The sequence below is a fragment of the Stegodyphus dumicola genome, chromosome X1, assembly GCF_044657685.1.
Source record: "Stegodyphus dumicola isolate Sdum_Otavi_A_Nest chromosome X1, ASM4465768v1".
In the NCBI taxonomy this organism is placed as follows: domain Eukaryota; kingdom Metazoa; phylum Arthropoda; class Arachnida; order Araneae; family Eresidae; genus Stegodyphus; species Stegodyphus dumicola.
Window position 1 is genome coordinate 77,140,792 of NC_140780.1, and position 21,768 is coordinate 77,162,559.

Below are 21,768 nucleotides of genomic sequence, written 5' to 3' on the forward strand. Positions count from 1 at the left end.
ATTATAAGTATTATTTTTAATACCCACTCAAAGGTCAGTTTTTCTTCAAAATTCGTCCACGATGGCATCTCTCTCTTTAGGCAGATAGCCCTTGCATGCGTTACTCTATTTAATAAAAACTTAATCTGACCTATGTGCCTAATTAGAAATATTTTAACATACATAATTTTATATTTACATTTAGCCATCAAGTTTCAAACTTTTCAAATCTTCTAGAAAATAAATTTTGGCAGATCTCTTTTAGCAATTTTCTTAAAATCTATATTTTTGTAGTGCAACAGCTTAGAATTTTATAAAACAAATTCATAATCAAAATCGCTGTTGTTAGTTATCGAAAAATAACCAAGATGTGATTTTTGCGTAAATGTCAGTAAACTATACAAATTGCTATTATCCATTACACTATGAATGTTTCTTTCATGCGAGAGTGTCCCTTTTTCGATTTCTATGGAACTGTCGTGTGTCGAAATACTATCAGAATCTTATCAAGCGAGCTTCTGAATGTAAACAAAGAACACCCCGTCTGGTGACCCAAGCTTCAAAGTAGTGCTTCACTTCTAGCGCGGAATGGCCCCTCCTCCCTTTCCTACCTCCATGGGTTATTCACAGCTAAAATGACATCTGGCTGCTAAGTAACATGAGTAAGATTTGCACGCTATTCTCTTAGCTCCATTTCCCAACGGAGAATATTTCGATTCCCGGACTTTGCAAGTACTCATGAAGTTTCATATAAAGAACTCTGCGGGACTTCCTAAGTATCTGGGAAGACGAGGAAAGATTTCTCCTCGTCTTGCCAAATTAAACAACTAAATCTCCTGCTGAACACCATATTAAACAACTAAAGTATAAAGAATCAAAATATCAGGCTTGCGATATTTTTACTGAGCAGCGGAACCTGGAGAAAAACATTTGTGTGCACTTTTTGAAGACGGTTTTACTCGTTCACGGAATTGCAAAACTGTAACGAACCCCATGAATTAATCTACCGTAAAAGAAGATTGTTTCCTTCTTATTTTCATATTTATTTATCACACCTTAATCGTTGAGCAGTGTTATATTTCAACACACTGTTATTAATATTTATCAGTAGCTAGCAATAAAATATGTAACATAAAAAAGTTACAAAATAAAAAATATATAGTCAAGCAGCTAAAAAAACAACAGCTAAATTTTTTTTTAATTCTTAATGCATGTAAATAAAATTACATTACTTAAAAAATGTATATGTATTTTATTTTAAAATTTTAGAATGCTGAAAAAAATGATACAGAAAGAAAATTATTCTCCTGCCTTTGAATGCAGAAAAAGTATTCCTTTTATTCAGCGCAGCAGATGTAAGATTTTCTGATCTATCCCACAGCATATATTTGCATTTTAGATTTAAATTTCTGTTTGATTTAGGAAGCTGATGTCAGTTAAAATCATGATGCTGCTAAGAATAAATGAATACAAATTATGCAATAGTTAAAATAATTGTTTTTTGCTAAAAACTGACAAATATGGATAAATAATTTCAGAAACTTTGAAAATTTCTTTTCAAGTGTATTTTTTATCTATCGGTAGAGGGAAGATCGAAAAATATATACTGTATAGTTTGATCATTAAACAAGAATGTGAGAGAATATATTCAGTTCCAAATATATAAATAAATAAATTTTCAAATGTTTAGAACAGGGTTTCTCTTCTTTTCAGGGAACTTTTTACAGTCGCGCGACCCCTTTTTATCATTGAGATTTTTTCGCGACCCCCAGGATCCCATAATATTTACAAAAATTTTGTGAGATAAGTATTGCGCAAATCCGACACACGCGTGAGTGAAACTGTCAATTTTTTCACTTGTACTGTAATATACTATTGCAGTTTAGGTCATTAACTTTAATTTCTAATTTTAAGACATAGAACAATGTGAAAATTTTAAATAAATAACAGACGAAATGACAGCGTCACGTGAAAAGCAAGGAAAATGAACGTTTATATTATAAAAAGAATGCATCGAAACATTTTCATTTTTTCTGTCTGTATTGGCTTATTTTTATCTATTTTCAGATACATAGTGTAAAAATATTTGGTAGTTCCAAAATTATTATAATAAGTTAAAGAAATATAAAAAGTGCTAAAATTTTTTGCGACCCCCTGCAGCAGGTCCCACGAGTTCATCGGGGGTCGCGATCCACAGTTTAAGGAACCCTGGTTTAGAATATTCTTTTTGAATAATTTATTGTTTCTGGAAACAGAAATCTGCGAAAATTTCAGGAAAATCGGGTCTGTAAAAGGAGATGAGAAACTGATTTCGAGATTTTGAAACAGACACTGAGTTTAACATAACTGTTTAAATATACCTTTCTTACGGTGTCCCATTTTATAAGGTAAGATAAAGAGAAAGATCTTTTTTTACAAGCATCTTTTGAAATTGATATCTAACAACGGCTCCTAAATGTCACAAAGTATATTCTTTTGGTTACAACTAATATTTGGATTGTTTTAAATTATCCATAACTTTATAACCTGAATTATACCTATATAAATTTTCCATAGAAAGTCAACTTTGCAGAACGCGGCTTTGTTTGTACTGTCAAAGTGTCAATACTCTGGTGTCCCGTAAGGATTTGTTGCAGTAAGGCATACCTTAATGTGAGTCCATTCTTAATGTAAAAAATTTTAATTCTTCAAAAAACATTTACCAAAAGCCTTTTGTTGCTATGAACTTCGATAGAAATCAATATTAATACACATTTGCAAAATTAGCGTACTCGCAAGCATAATAAAACGTTGCAAGTTTATAATAGACTCACCACATGTTAAGGTAGTAAGAAATGTAAACTCACATTAACACCCAAAACGCACTTCGTTTATAATATATATATATTAAATCCTGAAACTGTAATCGAGTGTTGAAAATGAAATGTAAACAAACGATATGGAAGTGTACTATTGAAGACTGATAGTGACAAGGCGTGTCTAGCAGAGAAAGAATGATGTCATCTCATATTATGAATATCATTTCATATTATGACCCACAGCCCCAAATCTTTAATTGGCTAAGGATTTACTAACTGGAACTTTCTTAACAGAGGATATGTATAAAAATTTAGACTATGTTTGTTAAAAGATATCATCCGACCAAAATTATTATATCCTGAAAGGCTTGCTTTATTTGATTTTTTTCTGTTGTTGTAACCATGAATCTACGACCAATCTTGCAAATGATACTCGGTCGTACAATGTTTGCGAAACAATCTGCATGTAACAAAATTTCACTGTTCGTTCAATTTTTCAGTTTATGTTCAGAGTTGTGTAATTTTTTGCCAGTAACTGTTAGTATAAATACTGTTATATTAACATATATATAAAATAAAAGTTATTAAATTACAGTTTCTAAATTCGTTTTTTAAATGCTTTTCACACTTAACCCTACTTTATGATTTTTTTTTGTTTTGTTTTTTTTGTGGTTTGTTCTTATTTGCAATGATTTTTAAAACCATGACACAATGAAACTCTTTTTTTTTTTTTTTTTTTTTACCATGGCATCTAAGAATTTGCTTTTTATTCTTTTCTTGTATTTGTAAGTTCGCTTCCTTTGTCTGCCAATCTCTAAGAATGTGAAAAGATAATAAATATATCGGCGCACAGTTTACTTCCGCATTGGCATTTAAGACGTATTAGGTGTAGTCTGAAGCACATCCCTAATAACGCGAATAAAGGAAGAGCGCCATCTCATCACTTCCTCCTTGCTTTAGGACGAAATTCAGGTGTGCGATGGCCTTGCACTGCCTTTCTAACTTCATAAAAAGTAAACTTACCACCTTATGCATTGTGATGTAAAATAGTTATTTCACCAGTAAGGGTGGAGATATAGGTGCAGAAGGAAAACATAGGAGGTTGAAATGCTAACCATTCTATTCGAACTCTGTTGTTGGAGTTACTAGTTATGATATAAAATTTATATGTAATTAGACTTTAGAAACACGTGAAGCTGAAACGGTAGAATTAAGCATATAAGTTAACACAGTCAGCGCTACGTCGTTCATTAGGAACCGGCAGTGGGCTTTCCGTTCAAGCTGCGTAGGTTATCGATGTTTGACAACGGACCTTTTTTCTTTTTTTGCGTAGTGAGCAACAATATATAACTCAATAAATAATAGCGGCATTTTATAAATTGGAATTTTTAATACTGTAAAATGAAAAAGGTGTCTTCATATTGCTTTTATTTACAGAACAGTTTATACATTTGTAAAGACATTAGATATTTTGGAATCAGGAAGACGTGAAAAATGAGCAACGCCCTCGCCGGGAATCGAACAACGGACCTCTGGAATACGAGCCCAGCGTGCAGACCACCACACCACGAAGGTATGCTAAGAAAGCGGGAGAAATACCTTATATACTCCCCCTTTTAAAGTGCGACTGGGGTTTTAAGGGACCCAATCGCCAAATCCTGGGTGTGGAGAATCATTATCCACCACCCTTTTAGTTCGGGCGCCACTTTAAAGACATTGGGTACTTTTTGGAAGCAGGAGAAGTGAAAAATGAGCAACGCCTTCACCAGGAATCGAACCACGGACCCCAGCTTGCAGACCACTACAGCATAAAAGCACGCTAAGAAGGCGGGAGAAATACCTTATACATTATTTTTTAAAAATTTTATTTAAAAAATTGTAAGCAAATGTGTTTTTTCATTATCATAATAACATGCGAAGTTTTCAATCAGATTTCGCACAGTATTTGGTCTAGATTTTGCTGCATTATCTTCGCAGCAATTGTGTAGCATTTTGCAGCTTCAGGCATCTTTCTACCTTTTTCTTGCTCCCCCAAAAGCTGGAGAGATGAAAAACCATGGACCTCTGGAATACTGGCCCAGCGTGCAGAACCACTACACCACGAAGGCAGGCTAGGAAAGCGGGGGGGGATACCTTATACACTCCCCTTTTTAAAGGGCGACTGGGGTTTTGGGGGAACCCAATCGCCAAATCTTGGGTGTGGAGAATCCTCATCCAACGCCCTTTTAGATCGAGCGCCACTGTAGAGACATTAGGATAATTGGAAAAGCAGGAGAGATGAAAAATTAGCAACCGCCTTCGCCGGGAATCGAACCACGAACCTCTGGAATACCGGCCCAGCGTGCAGAACCATTACACCACGAAGGCACGCTAGGAAAGCGGGAGAAATACGTTATAATGTAAGTATTCGAATATTTACATAAGCCGGAGACAGTATCTGATGGCAACTGTTCTATCAGTAGCTGAAGGGACCGGACTTTATATTACAAATGAAATGAGAAAAAAAATGTCCTTCTAAGTATGCGATAAGTTTATGCATTCAAGTTTCTGTAAATGTTAATTAGAGTATAGTATAGAGGTGATGTTTGCAATTTTGGCTGGATTAAAATGTTATTTTTTCCGTCCTAAATATTTGCAAAATGAGAGCGACTTTTCTGTTCAAAAGGTATACAGTTAATAAAGACGATAAGTATTTTATTACATTTCTTTAATAACTATACATATGCAGGTTAAATGTTTGTAGTGGTAGTTCTTTCCGTGTCTAATTCTTAGCAGCTGAAAGGGATGGTTAGCTAAAAAAAATTTCATGCGTCAGATAATCAAGGAATGATTTCTTTACACATTCCTCCTTAGGCAGACAACCCCATATTTTGTGCTACAATTAAATCATCAACCAACTTATCAGTTAAGCTGAGAACATATCAGCTAATTAAAATTAAAAGCAAAAGTGAAATACTTCGTTTATTTGTTGCCTGCTTTAAAATTTAAAGCTTGTTAATAGGCTTCCTTTGACCCTGATAATGTCTTGCATAAGCAATATTAGAATGTTACTCTGTGTAAATAAATGCCTTACAATATTTCCCACGTTGTAGCAGCGTAAAATAACAGTAATAATATTTAGGCAATGTTCCGCACTATACTTCACTCGATTTTGGATTAATTGATGAAGCTGATTCAGTTGCTATTCAGAATACCCCCAGACGGGTTAATGTCGTGGATAGTAGATGTTATTACTAATTCGTTAGGTTACGTTTCGAGTCCCGAATAAGTGAAGGATAGTTGTCACTGTACTGTCTTTATGGAAACGAGAACTTAAAATCCATCGCAGTCCCTACTTAAAAGCCACCGCAGAGTTAATTTTTCTAAAGAGCAGGAAATAAATGCTGTAACAGACTTTCGAATTTCATCCTTGGAGGTCTAATTCTATCACTAGAGATGCTTAGGCAGACAAACGCTGAGTGTTTTGTCCTAATTCACTTTGTAACACTACTGCGGAAATAAGTTTTACATAAAGCAGAAAACTCAGTGAAGTAAGAGTAGAATTAGATGAAACTACGAATGAATTATTTCACATTCTTTCAGTTCTTGTTGTTCCATTTTTTAGTTCTTGTTGTTCCATTTTTTAGTTCTTGTTGTTTAGTGAATGTAGAAACAGACAAGTAGAAAGACGAATATGGTTAGATGGCAAAAAATAAGTAGGAGCAATCAGTTTATGTTTGAATTCATAAAACACCAAACATGAATGAGCGGTTAGTTCGACTTGCTGACACGTATACAAGTTTATATTTTTAAATAAATTCCCACTCGATATAATAAAATAAAAAAAAAATTCGCACAAGAAGGGCAAAAACTGAATTGAATTAAAAAATTTTTATAACTAGATATAATTTTTATATTTAACAAAATTACCTGATGCTTAAAACTTTATTATTTTTTAGTTAATGCAACAAATCAAAGGCATGTATACAAAAAATCTTGTTAATCGTGGGAAATTCTTAGAAAAAGGCCATGAACTTCTATTCTCGGTCTGTTCTGAGACAACTTGTTTACTCAGCGTAACAAGGTGTAGGGGTATATATAAATACGTATATATAAAATATTAAAAAATTAATGTAACACATGAAGTATAATATGTATTATACGTTATGTATTATATTGAATGTATATTATAGGTATTGTATTATATGTATTATATGTTAATTAACCAGTTGTTGTGATTTTGATCTTTACTGTAACTTCTGACCTCCGTATTCCTCATCAGAATGCAATTCGTTTGAGAGTATTTAAGCTGAGGATTTTGAATCTTGGAGAGAGGGCTTCTGCTGTTAGAATTACCCACCAGCTCTATCTAAAAGCAATATTCAGGTTTTGACATTCTCTTACTAGCCGGTTACTTTAAGCTTACGCGCCGAAAAATAACTGAGCTAGTTTACAGCTTATTTTATTGAATGTGTAGCCTTAGACTACGTTACCCGCGTTTGCGTTTAATTGTCTGTTATTGCTTAACCCGAACAGCCACAATGGTCACAGAAGTCGTGCCTTATGTTTCGTTGAGACTAAATAATTAATAAAAAGATGATAAGTGTACCAGAAGTACTTTAGCTTTAAAACGGGCAGAATTCACCCTTGAGTTAACACTCATTTCGAATAAAAATATTTTATTCGGCTTAAAAAATTTTGAGCCGATTTGTTTTTTTTATAATGTATTCTAAAATTTAAATGAATTATTTATTTGCATTTAGACAATTCTAGTACATACAATTTATTAAATTAACAAGTACATAATAATTTTAGTAATTAGCTCAAAGCGTATTGAGAAACATATTTTACTTACAAATATTAATAGTCTGAACATTTATAAATTGCATATTTAATCAATAAGTCCGACCATATTTTATCAACTGCTTTAGACTCTGATTGATTTTAAATAGTGTATATAGATCTAATGATTCGAAACCACTTCGATCTTATTATCAGCGCAGCTGAGAATTATGAGTTTATAAATATTAAAAACTGAAATACGTAAACTCGAATACAAAAAAATCAGAATTTTTTTTTTTATAGAAAACCAACTGGATTGCACAGAAGTTGTATGAATGAACACAGAAAAGGCACTAGCAAAAATATTCGATTTAACTCAGCATCTTCGTGCTGCATTTTCTATACTTTGCTGTTTTTGTCATTAACTTTCTATAGTTTCCTTAGGATGCTAATGTTTAAAAACGAAGAGGACCTCTTCCTGTTTACATAAATAAATTAACGATAAGAAAAACTGCACAGTTAGAAAGAAACGTCTCCTTCTTAACAGAGTTGACGTTTTATACCAAGTGTTCAAAAATAGTAATTACGTCTCCCGAGCATTAAAACCGGATAAGGGGAATGAATTATCAGGAGTTATGGGGTTCTAAAATAAGTTTCATAAACCTTTGTAAGACTGGGGTTTCCGCTGCAAAAGCTCTTTGGATAAACATTGCACATAGTTTTATGGGGTAATTAATCACATAAATTAAACTTTTATGTGCTTATGGTCTGAACATCTTCGAATACATTTAAGATTTAATACATATCCAGAGAAATTTATTTGTAGTACACAACGGTATTTATGCATGTTCTATTAAATTAATAATCTGGCACAAATACTTTTCGTATTTCAGTATGTAATAGCATTTGCTTAAGAAAGTGAGCGATTAAAAGAAATAAATAACCACTTCTTATTAGCTTACATTTTGATTTCATTTTTTTAATGATACAGTGGAAACTCGCTATCCTCGCCTTATCCGAACAGTATGTTTTTCGTAAAATTTTCTTTGATCCGTATTATGAAGACAAATTTCGCTAACTTGATGTCGCAAAACAAATAAGCACTTTAGATCAACAAAAATTTCTTTTCATTCCCATTAAAAATTCCTTTTCCCTTATTTTTCCTTGAGACAGTAACAGAATAAATAAGTTTGCTCTTAAGCTCTACTTCGCGAATCTCGGCATGGAAACTATAATTGAAGACTTTTTAAAAAATATTTAAAAATAAAATTTATTCAAACAAGTTCATAGGTATTTATGCATTGCAATAAATATTGTTGCAGTGTGCAATTTAAAAAAGTAAAAAAATCAAGAAAATCGTTTATGTTAAGGTAAAGAAAATGAAAAAGATAATTTTAGTCTTTTAAGTTGCTAGAAGTCTCCTCCCTAAATTTCCCTCTAAACGTGGTAACTCAGCATAGATGACTTATCCTATGGCTCGCTGAATTATCCTAATGCCCAGGTTTTAATGAATATCTGATTAGTTAATCCAATCTGATATGCATTAAAATCTCGGTAATTTAAAATACATCCATTTAATATATATTTATAATACATTATAAACCTTTATAATAATTTCAGTTTATAATAGTCCCAACTGATAAATTTCGTAACATTATTATGATTAATAGATGTTAGTTCGAATGACATATGTAACGAATGTCATATTTGGTAAAAACAGTGTGGTTTATTTAATTAATTTCTTCTTATATCGCAACTGTAATGCTTTGAACTGAATGCATGTGACTTCAATATAGGCTGTTTCTTCTTGTTTATACTTAAGAATACGTAAATGTAATCAACTTTTTTCATTGCGTTTTACTTTATGTCGAGTGCTATTCTAAGGCCTTTCAGACTCAGATAAGGAAAAACGTACCTTGATAAATAACTTAAATAGTTTGCCTTCACTACGGTGGGGAGAGGACAGTACCAAACACTCTTTGAAAATGTTTGTTTAAACAAGTCTTGAAACTGTCCGTCAAACATAGCAATTGCATCATTAAGTACAGTTGTCTCTTTGAACTAACTATTAGAAATATTAGTTATTTATTTCAAATATCGTGCGTTTTGAATGCTAGTCATTAGACCAAGAGTCCTCCAGTACTTCTGCTCTCTCTCTCTCTCTCTCTATATATATATATATAGATAGATATGCGTGTGTGTGTATATATATGTTAGTATAGAAACTAATGAGGTCGAAGCAGTTAATATACTTGTTTAATTTAAACAATTATAGCAGAGTATGGGAAGACTGCCTGCGAATACAAAGGGATGCCTTCCTGACGGGCTTTCTGATAAAAAATTGTTATCATACCCATGAGTAAAAACACGAAAATGTCTATATCAGCTTATACGGAAGTATTTTAATTAGGATCAAGCCACCAATGTTCAGTGATGTTATTCACTTGGTCGCTGGTGGACCACTCCTTAAGATCATCAATCCGTTATTGAAGACCCATCATTTCCGCGAAAGGTTTTTTCCTTACACACAGTCAGGAGCCTTATTAAGTCTAATCTAAATCGTCATTTAGTTAATCGTCTTTATTATTAAATCAAATTAAATATTATGATAACTAAACCCTACAGTATTCACAAAATCTATCTGAAACCTATAGCAAACAGAATGACCACATGCTCTTTAGCATCCTAAATTTTACAATATAATTCTTAATTTTTATAAATTATAATGCCCATTCATTCAATTCGATACCTTGTCTATTTTTGTTTTATTATAGAACAAAAAAAAAAAAAAAAAAAAAAAAAAAATAGTAAATAGTCTTTCAAGGCATTTTTTTAAATGATGATTTGCAGGGAGTTGGTTAGAATTTGAATTCCATTTTATTAAAAGGAAACATTCCATTTTATTAAAAGGTTTACGCATGAGGTTGTATATTCTGTTAAGGTTAATAAATTTAAACAACAGTACACATTCTTTCATTATACGCAGGGCACGCAACTTACAGTTTCAGAAAATTTTAAAAAACTGAACATAGATTCATATAATAATTCTTAAACTGAACAGCGATAATACTTCAGTAAGAGAGATAATTGTGCTATAATTTCTATATAATGACTTTATGTAATAATTAATTTTTAAAGGCTGATCTGACATAAGATTCAGAAGAAAAATTACAGTTTTATTATTTTCGATTTCTTAAGGAAAATCTAACTTAATTAAAAAAATAAATATTAGACGTTACCTTTATATTCTGCACTATTTTCCCATTTTCCGGAACACTACCATGAATCGCTACAACTATTCCTTTATATCCATTGCCATCTAGATGGATAAGCGAAGAAGAGATCAGCATGCTTTGTGACAACAGCAGGAAGAGGTTTATATGAAAAACATCCATGGCTGACTAATAAAAATACCAATAAATAAATAAATAAATAAATAACATAAAAAATTAAATCTTCGTTAATGAAAGTGAGTCTCAAGAAGTGCTTGTTGGTTTCTCCCAAATGATAGAAAAATGAAGATCCGCCGGGACTGATCTGGAACGCCGCCAAAGGAGGCACGCTTGTTAAAAAAAGTCGCCAGCTTTTCAGCCTCGGAATGTCACATCTATCTGATTCATTTCGGGTTAACTCGAAAGAATCTATCCATGCGTGCTCGTTGACTGAGTTTTAGGCTAATGTTTAAAAATAGAAATGCTTGGCCCTATGTAGAACAGGAGCTGGAAACAATCAATTTAACTTCCATTCAACGATTAATTAGGAGTTAACAGATCAGTCGACTAGCATAAAGCTTTTACGTTATTTGTATCACTAGCTAACACATACTATTAACAATACTTATTTGATCTGCGGAAAATTGGCTTCAATTTAAAAGTTCTTTAAACAATTTTTGAATTAAAATATGTAGCAAAATTTGTAATTTGGACTGACTGTAATTGCAGCCCATTCAAATAATTTGAACATTAGAATTTCTGTTTGACTCAGTTTGTAAGCCAACTGCATATTTATGGTAAAACAAGTAAGAACATTTTTTCCGTTTACTTTAATCTTTAAAAGAGTTTATGCAATTATAAGGTATTTTCTACCTCCTCCCAGCATGTCTGCGTGGTGTAACGATACCACACTCGGCGCGTATTCGAGAGGTCCAGGTTCGAGTCCCGGGCAGAGCATTGCTCAGTTTTCGCCACTCCTTCTTCAAAAAAAACCTAATGACTCTGCACAGTTAAAAGTAATATATTTGAAAAATGAAGAAAAACACGATATTCTCCCCTCTCCAGGAATAAGAAATCTCACTCAAAAATAACGTGACATGTACCGGAAAACAAACAGAAAATAAATAACAGCAGTTGCTTTGCACATCATATGACAAAAGTTCCTTGCACGAAGAAAGAACAAAATATTTCAATGACTGTTTGCTTGTTTTTATTTTTAGAAAAGATATGCCTCCCTGATGGTATAGTGGTTAGGGGAGCCTGGCTGCAATACCGAAGAGCCCGGGTTCGAATCCCGGAGAAGGCATGCATGTAAAAATTGTCTGTCCCTTCATAGGAGACAATGGTGGCCCATCTATCGGGTGCCTCCGTAATAAAGAGACCACCACATCTGACCTTAGGAGTGACCTATGCCGGCATAGGCAAGTGCCCACCATTAGAAAAAAAAAAGCTTTATTATTACGCAAAAATATATTTACCTATATATTACTAAAAAATCATATATACAAAAAATTGCACGCATTAATACAAATATGTATTTTTATACGATTCCAGGGAAGATAAATGCCCCATTTTAGTCTTCCCCTTTGCTGGTACCTACGGAAACCAACCTATTTCAAGCGCCAGTCGTACAATACGGCTGCAAATGTTTAAAATATATCAATTATGCATACTAGAAAAATAAACATATTTTTAATTATATTAAGTAAGCATATTATTAAAAAGTAAAATAAGGTGTCAATAATTAAAATGTACATTTAAAATTTTTAAAATTGCTCATTTTGTCGAGCAAATACATTTATAATCTGAAATATAGACTAGAAGATATTATGCGTTGTCGACTACTGACATTCTACTGAAAATTAGTTATAAAAATAAGGTCGTGAGAAAAATGTATTAATATACATAATGAAGTCGTGAGAAAATAAATCAAAATCCTTATATTACACATAACGGCAACAGTTACGAAGTAAACGGAGAAGAGTAACTTTTTTTATTGCTGAGACACATTGTTGAAAGCTTACATAATTGCCAAACGCTATAATGTGCTGACATTTTATTGACATGTGATAATATGCTACTGAAAGTTTACATATTTGCTGAATGATATACGGGGTGCTTTACTGATGTAACGGCATATTGTTGAATTAAATAGGCATGGCTTAGTTGTTGGCTTGCAATATTTTTTAATTGTAAACCAATAGCATGCCATACTTATTCACCCAGATTAATTTTATAGCCTTTTAAGTATATGCTGTTTTACTTTTTTGCATTTCTTATGTCAAGGAAAAAATTAAAAACACATCTAGAAATTAACAACAAACTTAATTTTAAATGATTTGCGGGGAGGGGTAAGTAAACAGTGTATTAACTGGAGTTTTGATTTCAGTTATCTATATTTACTTTATTGCTAGAGTTTTAATAGCTGAATTTCTTTTCTTAGTAAGATGCCTTTTCTGACCGGCAAAGGCCGCATTTATACGGGCTATAATAATTTTTGTGACGTTTTTAATGAAGTATATAGCACGTGCATCTTGAAATATATAAAAGAATTAAGGAAATATATTAAAAGCATGTAAATCCAGGTATAAAGTACAAGGAGAATTTTGGTATTAAACTCACGAAAATGCCTCTTTCTTATGGCAGTTTTGAGAAGAAACGTGATGCCAATCAGAGGGGTAATGCTAATTTAATAATAAAGAGATAAATGTAATCATAATTAACAAATAATAAATAGCAATAGAAATGAAAGCATAAATGATTTCCAAATACTGTACCGCTATATTTAATGCAGAGATGTTTAAAACTTGCTATGTGTAAGAGACAGCAAATATACTAGTCTCAGAAGGCAAACAAGTAGAGTTCACGGTAATTTTAAAAAGCGGATAAAATTTATTAATCAGCTTAATTACAAAGTGAAAGAAGTATCAGTTTAATACAAATGTCATTGAAAACCATGGAATTAATTAGTTAATATTGAAATAAAAATAGAAATATATGTTTTCGCGGTTGGCGGTAAGAGTATTGATGCTCTGATGCATTATTAAGACATTTACCCTTCGTGAGTTTCAAAAGACACTTAAAATTTAAATGCTGAAAATTTAGAAAGCAACTTTTCTCTAAAACTGAACAGTGCAGAAAATACGTGATATATTAAAGAAATCGTGAAAGGAAGAAGCTAATTTTGCTTGCAATATTTGCATGCATTTCTCGGCACAAATTCAGATATGTTCTTAGGCGAGACGTTAGAGGGCCTTATAAATATTAGTTTCCATACACGGAAGACATTTTGTGAAATTGATATACACGTTTTGTTTTGATCCATAGGTTTGAGGCCCCTGAGAATTCCTCCACGTTGCGATGTATCACTACAGAGGAAAATGAATCTTCCGAATATGTCATTACTTTTGCCTTTATTTAGCCCATTAGAAAACATTTCCACTGTTTTAAAACTCTTTTCAGATATGTATTACATTTTATTAAGACAACTTAGATATTTAGCCATCTTATTTGATTGCCTTGCTATGAATCTTACATATCAAGCACAGAAAATTCCTCTAAATGATGCTTCGAAACCATGCACAAAAAAAAATTCAAATCAATTTCAAAATCATACCCGGGAATCATTGTACAGACTATAGGTTTTTGGAAACAGGAAAGCAAAAAAAAAAAAAAAAAAAAGTGAATGCCCTCGCCGGGTTTTGAACTCCGGACCTTACCATTCTAGCCGGTAGGTTTTCAATTATTCCACAAAGGCACGAGATAAGGAGGGAGAACATATCTTACACACTAAGCCTGAGAATAACTCAGTTTGTTGAAAATGCGTAAGAAGTAATTGGAAGATGCACTACTCTAATCTTCACGTCTGCAAAAGTTTCAGAATTGTGGTTGGGCAAATTATAATGAGTCATAGAACTAAAGCTTATTTACGTACCTAAAAATACTTGTCATTTACGAATGTTAATTTTTGGCACTATTGCAGATGTTAGGTATGTTCCAAACTTGAAAGATATTGTCATTAAAACTAGAAGTGTTGAAGATTATTTGAAGGAAATTTGACGCTTTTTGAACAGTTTATGCATGTATATTGCTAAATGTTTACTGGATTTATATTTCCATTACCTTGTACAATGTTCTTTAGAAAATATACATATGTGAATATAGGATTACTTGGATTACTGAAAATCATGAGAAGTCTATCTGTATAAAAGTAGGGATACCTTTATAAAGGATGTTTCTAAGGAAAACTGACTCATATTTCCATTACACAAGTGGAAAGCCACAAAATCTTCCATTAGGCAGCTCCTTCGCCGGATCAAGCTATCAGAGTTTATTCGTTTCATTGGTTCATTGGTCTTCATTGGTGCATGGAAGCACACTACCACCTGCTATCCGTCGTCCCAACATGTCCCGCACCTACTCTATGGTATTCAGGTCCGGTGATCTAGCAGGCCACGGCAGATGTGAAATTGTTTTATTCTCCAGCTAATTCCCCACCACTAGAACTCTGTGCAGATGGTCGTTATTGTCTATAAATATTGCGTCGGTATCGCACTGAAGCGATAAAAGGAAGCACTACGGGGTGTAGAATGTCGTCGCGATATCAGACGGCTGTAACGGAACCACCAGGCATCACGTAGAGGTTGTTGCGGTCGTTCGTTGCTCTTTCATCCCATACAAGTAAGCTTCCACCTCTGTAATGGTCTCTTTTGACGATGCGTGACGCTCGACATCGCATCCCTGGCTCTCATCATATGATTGCCCTTCGGAAATCGTTCTATATGGGAAATAGAGATTCATCCGTAAAAAGCACGTGGCTCCACTGCTCTGGTGTCCAACTGCGTTGTTCACGGGTCCAGTTCAACCGCTCTCTGACATGCGATGGGGGGCAAAGGAACACAAACCACGGGCTATCGGGTGTTCAGTTTACTTTCATGCAATCGAAGCGACAAACTCTGGTGGGATATGGGCGTCCTGCAGCAGCAGAGAGATGCTACGCCAGCTGTCGTGCTGTTAGTGATCTACGGCGTCTTGCACATCTGCCGTCGTTGTTGTAATCCCCCGGCGTCCAGACCCACATCCTCTACAGAGTTTTGATCCATTTGGTTACGATTCCACAGCCTACCACTACGGTGCACACTGAGCTCTCTCTCAACAGCGGATTGTCTTGTTCCAGCTTGCAACATACCTACAGCACTCCAACGCATTTCATCCTGCAAATAGTGTTTTCGGCTCCTGTTTTCGCTTTGGCTAACTCGGATTCCAAGGAACTATTTTCATTGCTTGTAAACTGACGCATAAGTCCCGCATGCCCCTTTTTTAATGCGCTGTGCTGAAACTGCGGGATTGCGTTTTATGCTAATTTGGTTGCCTATTTGCATACGGCGATAGAACCTCTGCCTCATATGGCCCTTTTTACATTCGTACCTCTTCTTTTAGTATTTGTTGCTTATTTTTTAGCACTAGTGTTGTACAGAGTATAGAGAATATGGTACTTGATAAAAATGAGAGGAATCCTAAATATAAAATATAATAAATTTATAAGGTTATTCTTGGCCTAATACTGAAACTTAAGTCTTACAACTTTCCTAGACTAGAAGCGAACTATCGCTCTGTCTAAAATAGTATGATAAAGACTTGCAAATGTTTAAATAACATTTTTATTAAACTGAACTATTAACCAAAATAGGGCATAGCACGTATTATTGTTAACCACAACATGTGGCGATGCCAGTTAAATAATAACGGTCTCTTAAATTTAAGCGTTGATTTACTTTATAGTCTAAGATTCAATAACTAAGCTAAAAGCTGACTCAAATAATTTAACGGAGGGTAAGCATACAGAGCAAAAGAAATTACATTTAGCCAGAACTGGCAGAATTCTAACAACGCTGCGCGAGCGCCAAGAAACTCTTTCTCTTCCACGAGATCCAGAATCCTCAGCTCAAATACACTACAAGCTAATTTGCATTCTGGTGAGGAATACGGAAAGAAGAAATTAAAATGAAGAATAAAATCAAAGTTACTTAGTTTGACACAAGAATACTACATGTTAAATAATAACGTTAAAATAATAAGAAGAAAGCTATTTATACATTTGCAATTATAAGATTTTCTTTCATCATGGTTTTGAGCTGTAGTGCTTGCCAAATCTTAGCGAAAATCCCAGCGTTTATTACAATAAATTAACTGTACATCTACATTTAATTACCAATGCTATTAATATACTTTTAATAGTATCATTCATTCTCATTTCAGCGTACAATACGATTAGGAAGGCGTCCCATGTTATACATCCTCTGTTTACATACTAAACACCGCGGAGATGACATCCGTCCTAGTTCTTGCCGTACGGAATTGAACGTCATTTCTGCGGAAATCAGTTACATTGGCATACAAGGCCTGTTGTTCAGAACATATTATTTTCTTTTGTTACAAGATATTTTGAAAAGCACAGTATTACACATGAACACTCTTATAACATAAATCAATACTATATATTAGGGAAATTATATTGTATGTATACACATATATGCATTTGGCAGTGCATTAAATGAATGCTACATTTAGTATATAAATAAGTCAAATGTGATACATTTAAGTGATGACAATCAATGTGGAAGAAATATTTTTACACTACAGAAATATATAGACATTATGAAACATTGTTATTGGTATTTCATGTGTTAGGTTGGCATATTTACTATATTGGAATGAACACTTATATTAAAAAAGTTAGATGACTGTATGAACAATGTATTACACCGGATGAGTACAAATATTTGTATATGTTAAGAAGTTGATTCGATGGCACAAAGATTTTTATAACAAAAGGGTTAAATACATACATTTATGTAAAAAAAAAGATAAATAATATATATATGTATATATATGTATAAAAAATATTTATATTACAGGAGCTGAAACAGTAATTTAGCTATTTGGGGAATGACTGTGATGAGAGCTGTTCCAGGTTACTTTGTTTTTGCAGCGCAGTAGGTAGTGATAGCATGTAGTTTCGATAGAGCAACATTGTTATTTTGAATATTATTCCACCACGCTGCGCGAAACATGGGTGCTGGTTTTTTTAGATGGAACTTCGCCGTCAAGCGGCATTCAAAGTAATAGTGGTCTAGACTGCCCACTTTCCCACAATGGCAGATGTCTGTGTTGAATAGACCAAACCTATGCAGATAGGCTTTGTACGGTCCATGTCCTGTAAGGAAATGTGACATGCTGCCAGTTTTGCTCTGCAGATCCATGCTTACACTTGGGAGCATTGCATGTGTACGACGACCCGTTGTAGCATCATTATTCCAGCGGGTTTGCCACTGTCTTATAAGAAGTTTGCATGTGGAATGCTTTAGCAGCGAGGTTGGAAGTGTGGGGCACTCAAGTAAGGATGCACTATTGGCAGCTTCTTTAGCCACAACGTCTGCACTTTCATTTCCTAGTATGGCACCCAACAGAGTACAGGACGGAAAGGTATAGGGATACTAAGGAGAGTTCTTTGTATTTTGTTAACCAGAGGGCTTCTGCTGTGCATGCTTGAAAGTGCTTAGAGGCTTGACGCGGAGTCCGTATAAATAAGAACTTGATTAAGACCATTCCTACGACTGTGGATGATTGCTGCGTGTAAGGCTATGAGTTCTGCCTGAAACACTGAATTACTTTCGTTCAGTCTTCGCTTCCAGGAGAAGATAATGCTGCCTTTATCCAATTCGTAGAATCCACATTCTGTGCCAGCCTTTGTCTTAGATCCATCAGTGTATAATGCATGATCATTTTGCGCCGGAGAATCGGAGTTTATATGGATGGTGTCCATTAGGTCAAATTGTGCTGGGTGACAAAGATACATATTTTTAAGACCCTCACTTATCGTCTATATTTCCCTTTGTGTTTCATTATGTAATGCAATGATGTGAACATGATTCCTCTAAAAATGTGCTCATACATGTTTAAAGTTTCCTTAAAGTAGTATGTAGAGTCAGAAGGTTATTTTGATGCTGGAGATGTGAAAAATTAGCAGTGCCTTCGCCGGGACTCGAACCTGGACCTCTCAAAAACACACCGCGTGTGCTACAGTTACACCGAGAAGGCATGCAGAAAGGAGGGAGAAAATATTAACCCCTCTTTTAAGGGGCGACTGAAGATTAGGGGATTCAACCGCCAAATTCTGGTGGTGAAGAAGCATCATCAACCAACTTTGGTGGTGAAGAAGCAACATCAACTACTCTAGATTCATTCAGCTATTTTGAAGCAGGAGACATGGAAAATGTCAATGTGCTCGTCGGGACTCGAACCTAGACTTCTCGAATATACGTGCCGAGTGTATTACCGTTACACCACGAAGGCATGCAAAAAGGAGGGAGAAAATACCTTATAACACTGGAAATTGTTTAAAATTAGATAAATATATCAGCAGATGAAGCTAAAGACTTCATGATGAAACCGTTACTGAGGGAAAATGTTATGTAAAGTTATTTTACGTGTTAACACACATTGACATTCGATAACAAACTAATTTTCTTTTATATCTATGTTATTTGTTACTTTGGTTGAACTCAGAAATTTCTAAATTTAATCCTTTCTGTTCTGTTGAACATATCACTAACATTTCCATTCGATTTAAATTATTTCTTTATTTGGTTGGCTGAATGATAATGGAAAGCCGAAGAGCCGAAGACTACTTGATTAGAGGGACTATTTTCATAGAGAAGTTTCGTAGAGAAACTGGCGTTTCACATGGATAAAACTCGTGCAACGAGGAACGGGGAACCGAAGCAGGAACGAAGTACCAATGTTCAATGGCGTTATCCATTCAACTAAATGATGGGTCTAAATTCTCTGGAAGAGTCGATTTTGTTATTTAGAGCTTTATAGAGTCACAGGTATTCGTATTTGAATTTCCAAGTATTTTACTCGCTATATGGACACTATAGAAAGTTATATTGGATCACAGGTCAACACCGAAAAAAATTCAGAATTCTTTATTTTTGAAGTTCATGATTTCGCTTCATATTTCTTCATATTTCTTAGCAATTTCAATAAAATTTTTAATTTCACAAAAGAATGTGAAACTTCTCCAATATTATTTCTACGCGAAATAAATGCATTATCATTGCTTCTCATTTAGTGTATGCCAGCCAGTCCCTAAGTTCAAATTCGGTATTCTTTTATTCTTTTTTATTTTTATTTTCGGTATTTCGTCTTCCTATCGAATCACCGAAAAGATTGTAGATTTCTTGCCATAGCACCAAAAATTTCACATTTTCAATATCAACTTTAGCAGTATCAGCGATTATCAGATTTAACGTGTGTAGTACGCATAAGACAAAGAGTGCTCGAAGGTTAATATTCGATACATTTTTCAACAACATGACTGAGTTTTCCTTGCATGCTTGTCTACTTATCACATACTTTTAGACACGAATTCTTAATACCTAAACTTAATTTCTCTAACGTGTATGTCGACAAACATATTTTTTATTGAATTAGGATTTTCTAGAAACTGTTTGAACAGAGTTTCTTCAAGAATAATTATAATTGTTTCATTTTTGCTCACTAATATGTCACTAACTGTCATTTGTTTAGCTGCATATGGTGTAAAGTCTAGTAACAAAGAAAAATATTTTGATTTAATCATCATTTGTTGATCTGAAATTAAAGGTACCATAAATACCAGAAAGCTACCGGTTTATTATTGTTGCATTCTCAAGTGGAGAAACTAAAAAACAAAAGTAGATCAAGATCATAAATTCGGCTACCTTCTTGCATCATTTTACCTACTCACGTCGACAGGCGGAGCATGGAAATTTTTATGCGAGTAATTTTTAAAATTTTTGCTCGGTTTTGGCTGCTATTTCGACAAACGTATTCCCATAAAACATTTTATGAAACGCTGTAAATTTATAGCCGAAACTCTTGACATGCTTGTAACAGCTTTTCATGGTTGTATTTTTGATGGGCACTTATTTTTATATGGCAGTCGCATTTCAAGACCGCTCCAGAGGAAGACGACGAGCATTCAGGGCGGAAAAACGGCAAAAAATATTTGTAAATTCACCCGAGAGGATCATCGCGTAAGAGTCCGTGAATTTGTAGACAGCGTCTAAAGCAATTATGAAGTTTTCCAGGAGATTATATTGAAAACATTTTGACTGGGTCGTTGTGCCCAGTAGATGTTTTTTCTTTTGTGCTCCGGCCTTCACGTGAACTCTGGTTTTAGCAAACAGCCATGTGATTACTGCTATCCATCCTCCCCATACACCTGTTCTAATTCTCTGTGATTTCACTTTGCTCTACAGATTAAAAATAAAATTGAAAGCTCGTCAGTTTAGAACTGCCTTCGATATTCAAGAATTGCAGTCAGTACTCCACGGCTTCAAAAACAAAGGACTTCCAAAAGTTTTTACGCGTAGAAAAACTGACAGCATAGCCATATGCATTCACAAGCAGAATATTTTAAAAGAAAGAAAACCAAAGCACAATAAACAAATACAGAAAGCATTTTATTTGTTTATTATTTCTGCCATGCTCTGAAGCATTCCAGAAGCCCCAGTGTTTAATGAATTTTCAATAGGTTTACTATTCAATGAGCAAGTCGTTGTTTTCTCAGTTTTGAGGTTTTGCCTAATTATTTGGAGAAGCATATCAAAAAAATTCTCTCAATTTAAAAATATTTATTTTCTTTTCCTGATTAATAATATTTAATGAGCCAGACATTGCCATGAAAAGCATTTTGTTATCTCGACTATTCTACCAACAGCAGTAGGAGGTAACTACGTTACTAAACTATTATCAAACTACTAATTATTAAACAACATCAGACTTTTATTGCATCAAAATTTTATTGCAAACATTGGATTAACTTCGAATTACAGAATATCAAAAATGGTAAGTCGATTCCTAAAGAATCTCCACTTTTGAATTTAGCCCCATTTCTCGACAATGGCGGGATGTTGCATATAAAAGGAAGATTCAAAGAAGCAGCATTTACAAAGAATGAGCACCCTGTG

General features: G+C 33.9%; 1 protein-coding gene across 2 annotated transcripts in view; it reads right to left on the reverse strand.

Moving 5' to 3' along the window:
• Positions 1-11,088, reverse strand: part of LOC118190825 (calcium-activated chloride channel regulator 1-like) — a 55,167-nt gene extending 44,079 nt beyond the window's left edge. Inside the window, exon 1 of one of the 2 annotated variants that reach the window (XM_035361606.2) lies at positions 10,778-11,088. In XM_035361606.2, the coding sequence (XP_035217497.1) occupies positions 10,778-10,933 (156 nt within the window). In that variant the 5' untranslated portion in view covers positions 10,934-11,088. The remainder of the gene's footprint in view (positions 1-10,777) is intronic. The other variant, XM_085808708.1, reaches the window with a different exon arrangement.
• Between the last annotated feature and the right edge of the window lie 10,680 nt (positions 11,089-21,768).